This window comes from Pimephales promelas, chromosome 21 (genome assembly GCF_988280905.1).
Source record: "Pimephales promelas chromosome 21, fPimPro1.hap1.1, whole genome shotgun sequence".
In the NCBI taxonomy this organism is placed as follows: Eukaryota; Metazoa; Chordata; class Actinopteri; order Cypriniformes; family Leuciscidae; genus Pimephales; species Pimephales promelas.
In genome coordinates, this window is record NC_142789.1 from 17,052,849 (window position 1) to 17,064,892 (window position 12,044).

Consider the following 12,044-nt stretch of genomic DNA (forward strand, 5'->3'; position numbering starts at 1 on the left):
GGAGTATTAGAATAAGAATAGCCCCTGACCAGTGGCAGGATTAAGAAACGGCCCTGCTTATTTGTGCAGGCCCAGATGTAATACCTAAGCTTACCGACTGCAGAGGAAAGCGAAAATGTGTTGTTGAATTTATTTAGTCTTTTTAATGGACAATAGATGGTGAGGGTAGGGGGGTTTAGAGGCCCTGGGTTTCTTTAATTAGGGCTGCCCTGAGGGGTAGTGGGGGGGCAGAGGCCTGCGGACAGAGGAATGAATGGAGAGGGAGGGGAAAGCGTCAACCTGGAGTTGTTGTTTGCTTAGGAACACTGGCTCAGACAGGTCCTGCAGGATTACCAAGCCAAATCAGAAAATAATACTTGGGGGAAATACTAGCCAATAATATAACCATGTTGGCATATAGTTTGATGCAATTTGGCAGTGAATTGATCATTTATTAATTAAAAAGGTTAAATAAGCCATCCCAATAGCTTGTTCAATGATTCCATATGGATTCGTATAGAATGAAAGGATATATACACGTGTAGAAACTGGATTTTACAAATATATTACACACAATCAATGCTTGATATCAACAAGCAGCAATTCTGCCCTGTTTCTCTTACTAGACTAGTCATTTTAGTCAGGCAAGTTTTTGTTAGCCTGATTGTCCTGTTGAACCTGTTTACATGATGTTTAGGGGTAAAGATCAGTGTCAATCAAGAGTTCGGCAAACATCCCAAAAAAAACAATATATATTTAACCCTCTTATCTGAGGTCTAAGGTGTTTTCGGGGTCCTTGAGATGTTTTGACATGCCTTGACATTTATGCTTTTTTCAGTTGCTTATAAACATATTAATGGCACAGGTGAAATTACACTCTATTTAGCCCAAACAGGGCTACCATAATATGTGAGCAACGTATATGTACATGTTTGTATTTTTGAGAGAATATTGTTTATGCATGGTTATAAAAAATAAATAAATTAAAGTTTCTGAAATAAGACCACAAATCACATACAAAATATCTGTCCACAAGACATTTGATTAATGGATGTTTTCGCTTAGAGGTTTTGCTTCAACAATCATTCTGCCTAATCATTCACATAAAACAATAGATTGTTTTAAATTTTGAAAAACATTTTTTTATACATTTAAACATTTTTATATGTATATATTTTTTTGTGTGACGCACCTGAATGAAAGGCTCATTATGCGGGTCTTTTTAGTCAGGCAAGTTTTTGTTTGCCTGATTGTCCTGTTCGTAAAAACTCTACGAACAGAAAGCGATGCAGTCTTTATATATATATATATATATATATATATATATATATATATATATATAAAGACTGCATCTCTCTCTGTTCGTACAGATTACATAAACTGAGAATATTTGTTTTTTATATAAATTACTTTATTTAAAAGAAGAGAATTTCAGCTTATTGTCATTTCTGTAACAAGTATTTACTTAGTTACAGTTCATTTACGGACGTGTTTCAGAATGAACTTCACTGACAGAGAGAAGGCAAAATTGTTTTTTTTTTTTCTTTATGTGACAAAAAGCAGAACACTTTGTTTTATTGTGAGTATACACAAAAAATAGAAACTTAACAGGATCTAATGATGCACAACACATATATGTAAAATCAAAATCAACATTTTGTAAGGCAAAAGAGTAATTCAAGTCTCTTTTGCACTGATAAGGAAAAAAGGGTTAAAAAAATAGCATAATTAGAATTGTTCACTTTATCATAATTGCTCACTGTAGTCCAGTAACTTGTAAATGGTTAATTATTTCTCTCTCAATATAAGGCTGTCAAAAAAAAAAAAGAAAAAAAAGAAAAGAAAAAGTGCGATGTTGTTGTTATAGAGTTAAAATTATTATTTATTATTTCATTATTTCTTTTGAAATATGTAATTACGTAATTAAGTCATATATAATTAAATATATAATGAATTAAGCAGAAGTAACTCTTTATTACCTTCCCTGATAGTCCACTCCTATAGGGAGTGTGTCCTCCTGCGACACTGAAATGTGTATGCTTTGTAAAACCTGTCTCTGTCTCCATACGTTAACATGCACACATACACACAGATGCAGACCGAGCACAGAAACATGGAATGGACGAGTTCATCTCCGCTAACCCCTGCAATTTTGACCACTCTTCGCTGTTTGAGATGGTTCAGCGGTTGACTCTGGACCACAGACTCAACGATTCATACTCCTGCTTGGTAAATTCAATTCAGTTTTATTCAGTTAAAGCTACAGAAGTCCTATTTGTATTATCATGCATCACTCTTTTTACATTACTAACCTCTCCCCTTTTGGGTCTGGTTGTGTGCCTCAGGGTTGGTTCAGTCCAGGCCAGGTGTTTGTGTTAGATGAGTACTGCGCCAGGTACGGGGTGCGGGGGTGTCACAGGCACCTGTGTTACCTGAGTGACCTGCTGGAGAGGGCAGAGAAAGGCTCCATGATCGACCCCACACTACTCCACTACAGCTTTGCCTTCTGCGCCTCTCACGTACATGGCAACAGGTAACGCCTGTCTCACACTCTTTATCTGTTTCTCACTCCTTTATTAACACCCACTTCATTTCATTCTCATTTGGAGCCACATTAATTCTCAAACCATTTATCTCTCATGTTCTCTTTCTGTCGTTCATCCTACTCTCACCTGAAGTTCTGTCTATTCTCTCCCTCCTAAAATCACTCCATCGCTCTTCACCATTCTGCCGTTTTATCTGTCTGTACATCCACTGTCCACATATGGGCAGAAACAGAGGTAACTTAAGACCAAGAGCGTTTTTTTTTTCTTCTTTTTTTGGCTGCCAAAGTGTTTCATAGAAACCCCATTTCCTCTTGTCGTAGCTTGTGGTTGGTCACAGGTTATAATGCTTCTCTGCCAGAATCCCAGTTTCAATGCTTTTACTAAAAAAAACTCAAGTTGCTTCATTACCTGGTTCACAGTAGTCCTCAAAACTACCCTTCTAACAAGATTTTATTGTGTGGTTATTTTGTTTTTCAGTGTTATTTCTAGTATTTTTATTTGAGATAAAATATATTTACAATATAATAAACTTACTAAATATATAGTTTATTATTCAAACATTAAACATAATTTTTAAATATTTATTTATGTGATTTATTTAACAAAAAATCAATAATTATACAGATATATTTAGCTAATTACTGTTTTTATATTTTTTCCATTTATTTTTATTATTATTTGCATGCATGATTCATGTTATTTCTCTTCTTCTTTTATTTCTCATGTACCCACACACCATCTTCTGATAACCTTTGTGTATGTGCACCTTTGTCAATGTCTCTGTGTGTATGTGTGCGTGTGTTGGGTGGAATGAAGCCAAAGAGTGACTGAGTTACTAAAATGGCCCGTGTCAGAGACCGAGCTGCTTAGTTCTCTGTTTCCCTCCCCCCCTGAGCCCTTGACCCCCTCTAAGAAAGAGAACAAAATCATGGAGGTCTGGAGAAAAAGGGAGTCTAAGTCGCAGGTGCTCACAGGCTCCAAAAGGTGAGAATGTAAATGGAACCCACTCTTTTGGGTGTGGATTAGCGTTAAGCCCCGCCCTCAACATATGAAAATGGGGGATGGGAAGGGAGGGAAGTGGGCAAATAAGTTATTTCTTCTTTCTTCTGTGTGTGAGAATAGTTGTTCCATTGTGTGTCATTTTATTCATATTCCTTATTTGTGAAAGTACAAAGTAGTAGCTTTATTAACATTTATATATATATATACTGTATATGTGTGTGTGTATATATTGTATTATTTTATTTTATATATTATTTAATCAAATTTCAGAATTGTTTTAGTATTTATTGACTTTCTAGAAATGATTTTCCGAGAAGAACGACTGATCTCAGACTTTTGGACATCATTGTATGTGTGAACTGTCTGAAGGAGAGAGATAAAAGTAAGGGTGAGGCAGGGAAACAGAATGTGATAGACATGTGTCGAACCAGTGAGATACATGCAGGGTAAAGAGAGAGAGATGAGGGACACTATGGATAGTGCCTTAAGGTCATGGCTGACAGGATGACAGGTCTCTCCATCTCTCTTTCCAAACTGTCCAAGGCCTCGCTCCAGCCTGTCTGCTTGTGCCAAAACCTCATGTCCTGCCAACCACACTCTTTAGAACTGACATGACCCACAACCTGAACCTTTTGGCATTGAATTCCTATTCTGATATATATTTGAAGCCAAATAATCTACAAGTGTTACAGATGGTGATTATGGATCTCTAATGTTGTTTGACAAGTTACTACGGCACCATTATCATATATCATTATCTGGATAACCTTATTAGTCTCATAGCACACTGTTATGAATATGCATGATGTTATCATGTAGTGTTTTTTGAAGGATATGAAATGGCATAAATGCTCTTGTTCAATTGCTTATCACGACACATTAAAAGTACCATAGTACAGTATTTGCAATACAATGGCATTTTAGATATCTTGGTATTGCATGATTGACATAATAATCTATCAGTTATAATCTATCTACAGTAGTGTAAATGCTTTAAAGAATATCTGGATATTACCATGGATGGTACATATTCAATAATAACAATACCATGGTCCAGTGTCCAAAAGCATGGTAATACTAGTGATAGGATTTTGTTGTTGTTGTTGTTGTTGTTGTTTTTGTAGTTTTGTTTAGTTTTTTTTTTGTATTTTTTATTTTTTTGGTTGTTTGAATTTTTTTGTAGTATTGTGTTGTTCTGTGTTTTTTTCAGGTTGTTTTTGTTGTTTTGTGTTGTGTGGTTTTTGTGTGTTTTTTTGTTTGTAGTTTCGTTTTTGTGGTTTCTTTGTTTTATTTTCCTTTTTTGACAGAGTGAAGTTTTTTTTTTTTTCTGCTGGTCCGTCTTTTATCAATCAGTTTTGTTGTGACACACAGCTAGAACAGAAACACACTCACAGATGACGTATGTCACCTGCACGCAGTTTAACACACACACAAACACACGCACCCGTTACCAAAGGGTCCGGCTCCTTATCGTTTGTGACATGGTAGACGGAAGGAGGGTTGTGAGCAGAGTGTATGTGACAGTGGAGGCACGGGTCGCAGTGACAGCGGTTTGAGGAGCAGGAGACATGACACACTCCTCATCAGTCCACTCCCCATGTCAGCCCAGCGCATGCTGAAGGACAGCAGGGAAAAAGCAAGAGTGTGGGGGGCAGGGATTTCAGAGGGGACCACCAGACGGGGTCCATCTCTCTGTGGGGGGTGGGGAGGTGATCAGTGACCGGGTTGCCTCTTCTTGTTCTCAAAAATACCTTAAAAGCTTCCGTTGTAGTATGCGTCAGTTAGATGTGAGAGACAGTGAAAGGTTTACATGTCTCGTATGATTCTCAAATCTAGAGATCAATTACATGAACAGCATGGTGAAACATGTGTTTTCATTTCAGTTTTTAAAAACGTAAGTGATGATTGGCATCATGGTAATTTGGCTAATAAGTTTAGGAGTGGCACTGACGTATCAGGTGAACTGTTTCCCACAGCCTCTCTCTCTCACAATAAGAAACCTGTGAGTGGTAGACTACCTGTAGTCTTTGTATTTCGGAGGACTCTTTATATGAACATGGACATGACAGGGAAGGGTACTGAGTTTAGGCCCTTCCAAAAAGCCTTGCCTGAGGAGGAGATGACACACAGATACACATTTAGGCATATACACTAGGGATTGCACCCACGGACAGCATTGATTATTTGCAAACACTACAGTATGTTGTTTAAGCATCTGGTTTACAATGCACGGTGGTTTTGCCCATCTTACAGATCGATTCTGGGCAATGATCTCTAAAAATATCACCTATTGTCCCTTTTAAATATGTTGTTTTGTTTTTTTGCTTGTTTTCTGTGTACAATAATAATTGCACTATGCCAATAGCAATATGACTTAATTTGCATACACGTTGCACAGTACTATTTTAGTCATAGTAGAGAGTACATGGTTAAACTAGATTGTTTGTTGGTTGATAAATAAGGTGTTTGTTCTCAAGTGCATGCAAAAGTGAAATAACTTGCACAAATGAACACTTATGCACATGCAAATACACCCAAATAAAAAGCTGGGGCTATTTCAGAAGTTTAAAATAGTCTTATTCTCTCTCTGTTTTTTATTTATTATTTCTGTAGTAATCTGTGTGGTTGCAGCTTGTCTGAATCCCTCACTAACACATATATTCTGAACAGCACGGCAGCCATAAATGGAAAGTTATTTATAGTGCTAGTACAATATTCATGTGTCTGGGCTGTTCGTGATCCCTTCATGAGACCCAGTGTTAGTTTCTGTGACTCTTGTTACCCTAATGAGAGAAGCATTGGCATTCATTTCTGCTCTTGTGTATGTGTGTGTATGTTGCCTCAGGCCTGATGGAATCGGTACTGTCTCAGTAGAAGAGAAGGAACATTTCGAGGAGATCAAAGAACGACTGCGCGTGCTGCTGGAAAACCAGATCACACACTTCAGGTGCATATACTGTCAGTCTACACAGCATCTTATAATACCACCTAATTAGCAGCTAGAGATAATAATTGAATATATGGTGTGTGAATAAGTGTATATATATATATATATATATATATATATATATATATATATATATATATATATATATATATATGCGTTTAATTTTCACAGTAGTTTGAAACTGCTAAATACATAAATGTTCAGGTAATGCGAATGTGAAACTGGATGTGTGATGACTGGATATCTTGATTGTACGGGTTCTTCAAAAAAATTTCAAGAGACATTCGTTAAGCCATCAAAGTATTATTTTATTGACCAGGGGTGGAGTGGGACCAAAAAATCCACCGGGAAATTTCGTAGACCACCGGCCCTCGTCGAGTTCAGAGGCACCTGCAATGTCTTGTAGGCCTCCTCTTAAACAGGCCAAATTTATATTTTGTCCAAGGACATTTTAAAATGGCATTTACAGTTTTACTGACTTAAAAAGAACTTTGTTGAACTATGATGGAGTAAAGTTCATAAATGGTCGTTCTTTCCCATAGGAATTTGTAAAACTATGTTGGGTGGACTTCTGTGCCTCTAGTGGGGTTCAGGGGCATGGTCCCATGCATGAAAATGTTGTACATTTTAAGGTTTAATCTCGTGCTCTTTGAGGGATCAAAATTAAGAGGTGCTGAACTGCTCGTTGAACAAAGAAAAAGCATTGATTTGTACCAGTACAATAAACATGGCTCAAACATCTTTTTAGTTACGAGAGTCTCAGTCTACATTACATTATCAATAGTGTTTTAGGATGCCAAACAATTATTATAATAATGTAATAATGATTTATAGAATTATTCCTATGACGTAAAATCCATATAGCCTATAAATGTACTATATAAATAAAAATTAATATTTCAAAAGTATGCCCTAAGCTATCACATTGATTGAAAGCGGATATTCTTACTGTATGTATTTCCAAGAAATTTCAAATGGGAATAGTAATGTTTTATTTCTCAATGGTTCAAAGTGGTTTTAAACACTGTCTTTTAAATTTTCTCTCTGAAGGTATTGCTTTCCATTTGGACGCCCAGAAGGAGCCTTAAAAGCCACGTTGTCACTGCTTGAGAGGGTGTGGTGCCATTTTTATCTTCCGCTCCGTTTTACACCAAATAAATGCAAAATGTCATCATTTTTTATTGAAAAAGCGTATGACCTAGAAGCAAAAGTGTATGCAATTGTTTTGTAATTTGGTTTTGCAGGTCTTAATGAAGGACATTGTGACACCTGTACCTCAGGACGAGGTGAAGGCAGTCATCCGGAAATGTCTGGAGCAGGCAGCTTTAGTGAACTACCAGCGTCTCTCAGAATATGCCAAGGTGGAAGGTAGGAAGCACATATTCCTGTTTAGCAGGGGGTTTTCTCCTCTCTTTAATAGTGTAGTCCTTGACATTTTCCTCTCTTAGTAGCAGTGCTTAACAACAGTGATGCTCAACTAACCAGTGTTCCATGGAGGCAGTGCTAAAATGCCCCTTTTTATTTTTAACAATAGGAATGCTTACAATGAAGCAGTATTTAACTGTTGGTGTGTAATGGCTTTTTATGTTGTCTTATCTCTGCTAGTTCTGTGTATTGTTGACAGAATGCTGGCGATACCACAACATAGATGCTTTAATTCTTCTGAGAAACATGAGATAACTCTCTGTAGTATGTGGTTTTTTGGGGTACCCAGGTAATGATGTTGTTTTGGTTTTTATTTATTTTTTCTTCCTAAATAAATGGATGGAGAGAAAATTATAGTTTCTGATGATTTTAAAATATAATATTAATAATGTGTGTGTTTTTTTTTTACAAATGTAAATTTGTACATTTACTTTGTATACAAATACATTATTATTAGTATCATAAATTTATTATTATTATTTATGTTTATATGATTACACCCTGGCCTTTAGACGTATATGTCTTGTTTTTTTGAAGGTTTTGGGTTGTGTTGGCGCAGGGTTGTTTTAGCTGTTTCTAGAAGTGTGTAAAAATGCATTCAATTCCTTCTCTCAAACCCTGGCCTCAGTGCCATATTGCTCTGCTCGATGGTTTCTCGCTGCCCTCTGTGGATGTTTGCCTCTATCCTGTGGTTTAAAATTACTTTACTGCAAAAAAAAAAAAATACTTTTCCTTTCCAGCTCTTCATCACCTTTCCAGCTCCCCTGCTTCATATGTTGATTGCAGAATCACTGCCTTTTTACTAGTCTTTGCCTTTTTTCCTCTTTCTCTCTTTCTGCTCCCTCCCTCTCTGCTTCTGCTCTTGTTTATTGGCTTTTCGTCTTATTTGGATCCCTCTCTTGTTGAGCCAATTTCGAGAAGCCAATATACAGTGCAAAGCTGGGATTGCCCACTCAAGCAACACACATTGTGTGTTGCAAGTGAGACGGTTTCTTTCATGGACATGGACGGCAAAACTGTGGCTCACACACAGGGGGTGTTGCACGCCAAATAATAGCCATGTTGATTGGACAAATGCTTTAATTTGGTCTGGAATTATTATTGTTCAGTGCCCGTCCATGTCGATGAAGAAATATGACTGGGCACTGCAGATACTGAAGGAGAAGCCCTTAGTATCTGTTAGCCAGATGATGTCTGTGTTGTTCCCTATTGACCCTTTGATTGCTGAACACTAAACTGAATGTGACTTTTGTACTAACCTGAACTGACCAATAGTTTGCAACACATCCCCAAAATAAAGTATTTTCCAGAGACCAAAGCTTTTAGCTGGAGTAACGTACATGCAAGACTAGTGGTAGACGAAATCAAAACGATTTTTTTTCAAGCCAAAACTATATGCAATGTGTAGGTATAACCGGTCAAAAAATAGGTCATACCGGTCAAAGGTTTGGAATAATTACAATCATTGTTTTAGATTTTTGAAAGAAGTCTCTTATGCTCACCAAGTATGCATTTATTTGTAAAAAAAACAACAACAACAACAACAACAAAAAAACTGTAATATTGTAAAATATTCATAGAATAAGAACTGTTTCTTATATTTTAATATATTTTAAAATGTATTTTTTGTTTGTAGTGAAGCTGGATTTTCAGCAGCTATAAATTGATCAAAAGTGACCGTAAAGTCATTTATAATGTTACTTAAGATCTATATTTCATTATAAATGCTGTAAGAAAAAGAACCCTGTAAAAAATGTTCACCAATAATAATAATTGATAACAACTGTGCACCAAATCAGCATATTAGAATGAATTCTAATCATAGAAGGATCATGTGACACTTCAGACTGGAGTCATGATGCTGAAAATACATCACAGGAATACATTACATTTTAAAATATATTAGAAAATAGTAGTTGTATTCAAATAGAATTTTAAATTGTTATGATATTTCACAATATTACTCTTTTTACTGTGAAAAAAATGCAGCCTTGGTCAGCATAAGATACTTCTTTAAAAACATTTAAAACATCTTAATTATTCCAAACTTTTGGGTAGTCACATATTGTTACAATAGGATGTTTTGGACTCAATGTGAAGAAGTTTATAGAGACCCATCAAGTTTTTGTGCATACACTAAGGCTTGGTATTACCGTAGTATACCCAGGATAAAAGAACTGCCTAGAAAAGATAAATGTTGTTATTTTTGACTGTAGAGACCCTTGTCTTCTAGCCTCATGCATGATTGAAATTGAACATTAAAAATCATGATTTTAATAGTTGCTAGGCTTAGGCTCAACCCTGCCAGGGAACATTTGCATGCAACTAGATTTGGTCAAAACAAGCCCCGTGGTGCACATGCAGCCGTTGTGCTTCTTTCTCTCTCTTTCTCCTCTGACCCCTTGCTCTTGCATGCCCCCATCCTCTTTTATAGGGAAAAAGAGAGAAATGTATGAGCATCCTGTCTTCTGTTTGGCGTCACAAGTGATGGATTTAACCATTCGTGAGTACCCTGCTTATCTGGAGACACTCCATCACTTCCGCCACCCCTCCTTTTTCCTTTACCGTTTTTTTTTTTTTCTTCGTTCTCAAGCACTTTTCACAAACAGTTGTTGCCTCACGCCCTGACCGGCACCATCCTCTTTTCCTGCTTGCCTTTTTCTTTAAGTGTTTTGCCTGAATCTTAGGTTGAGTGATTCAGCCACAGGTCTTGCTGTCACTTTGATCAGACCATCCTGTCCAGCTGAGTCAGTGTGGCAGCTTTTCTTTTCTGTTTGTGACTTGAATGCATTTTTACTTTGCTTTGTGTAAGTCACTCCTCCCCGCCTTTGTCCTTTTATCAACATGTGCCAGGTTTACAGTAATGGGTCAGGTACAAGGTGAAGATAAATAATTCAAATCATCTCCAACCCAGGAACAAAATAGGGATTCTGACGCAGCTTTTGGAGTCATTGCGTTTCCAACCAATTTTTACAGTCTATGGTTTCCAATCATGTTTTCGACCACGAGTGCTGTATGTTTTTGTCTGTTATCAGCGTATCACTGTGGGTCTTCACTGTTTGTGATTTGGTTTATTATTTTGGTTTTGGGTCAAACTTGGTTTTTAGGCATGTTTCTGGTTCAAGATTGTAAAAGCAGGGGTGTAAAGTACTTGGATAATTCACCTTTAGCTAAGCCCCGCCCCCATTAGTTACTGTTGCTACGTCCATCAAAATCTGGGCTCTGGTTTGGTATCAACATGGCTTATGCTGTGATTAGCTGACTGAGGACGTCCAAACAGTTTAATCCAAAGACAACACTTGTCAGGATTTGACTTGCACAACGTTTAACCACATTTTTGATAAAACTATGACGGTAATGGCCTGCCGAGACCAAAAATATGAGACGCCTGGAGTTGAAAGTCAATGGAGTGCTGTGAAAAAGTGTTGGACCTCTGTGGGAGGTCATTCTTGGCTGCGTTGTGATTGGTCAATCTACATTCTAGGGTGTGGCTTAGCCAAAGGCAAATTGTACTATATTTCTGTGTAAAAATGTACATGGTACATTTGGTAAAAAGTAGGAAGTAACAATTTCATAGGTCATGGTTTAATTTATTCCTCTTATTAAAAACAAAATACACTGCCATTATGATTTGATCAGTATATAATACTACTAATAATAAACTATTCAAAAATGTATTTTATATTTGCTTTAAAATGTAATTTGTTATTGTTATGGTAAAGCTGAATTCCAGCCATTACTCCAGATTTCAGTGTCACATGATCCTTCAGAAATCTTGAAATTTTGTTTTGCTGCTCAAGTAACATTTCTTATTATTATCAATGTTGAAAAACTTAATATTTTTTTGTGGAAAACCCTATGCATTTTTTTTCATGATTATTTAAATAGAAATGTCAAAAGAACAGCATTTATTTGAAAAATAATATTGTAACACTGTAAAAGTCTGGACTGTTACTTTTGAATATTTAATGCATTCATTCTGAATGAAAGTATTCATTTCTTTTAAAATAATAATAATAATAATCTTACAAAATCTTACTTACTAAACTTTTAAATGGTCATTTATATTTTATATCCATCATACCAAGCCAACAAACTAATGAAATCATTTTAACTTTAGTAGCCAACAGAATTAACTTCTTATG

General features: G+C 36.3%; 1 protein-coding gene across 7 annotated transcripts in view; it reads left to right on the plus strand.

Moving 5' to 3' along the window:
• The window catches only part of cadpsa (calcium dependent secretion activator a), a 127,975-nt gene that overhangs the window by 68,791 nt on the left and 47,140 nt on the right, over nucleotides 1–12,044 (plus strand). For 4 of the 7 annotated variants that reach the window (XM_089125195.1, XM_089125196.1, XM_089125197.1 and 1 more), the window contains exons 13-17: nucleotides 2,072–2,208; nucleotides 2,325–2,512; nucleotides 6,373–6,474; nucleotides 7,525–7,588; nucleotides 7,719–7,842. In XM_089125195.1, the coding sequence (XP_088981321.1) occupies nucleotides 2,072–2,208; nucleotides 2,325–2,512; nucleotides 6,373–6,474; nucleotides 7,525–7,588; nucleotides 7,719–7,842 (615 nt within the window). Of the gene's footprint in view, nucleotides 1–2,071; nucleotides 2,209–2,324; nucleotides 2,513–6,372; nucleotides 6,475–7,524; nucleotides 7,589–7,718; nucleotides 7,843–10,333; nucleotides 10,403–12,044 lie in introns of all 7 variants that reach the window. The other 3 variants (XM_089125199.1, XM_039673501.2, XM_039673508.2) reach the window with 1 other exon arrangement.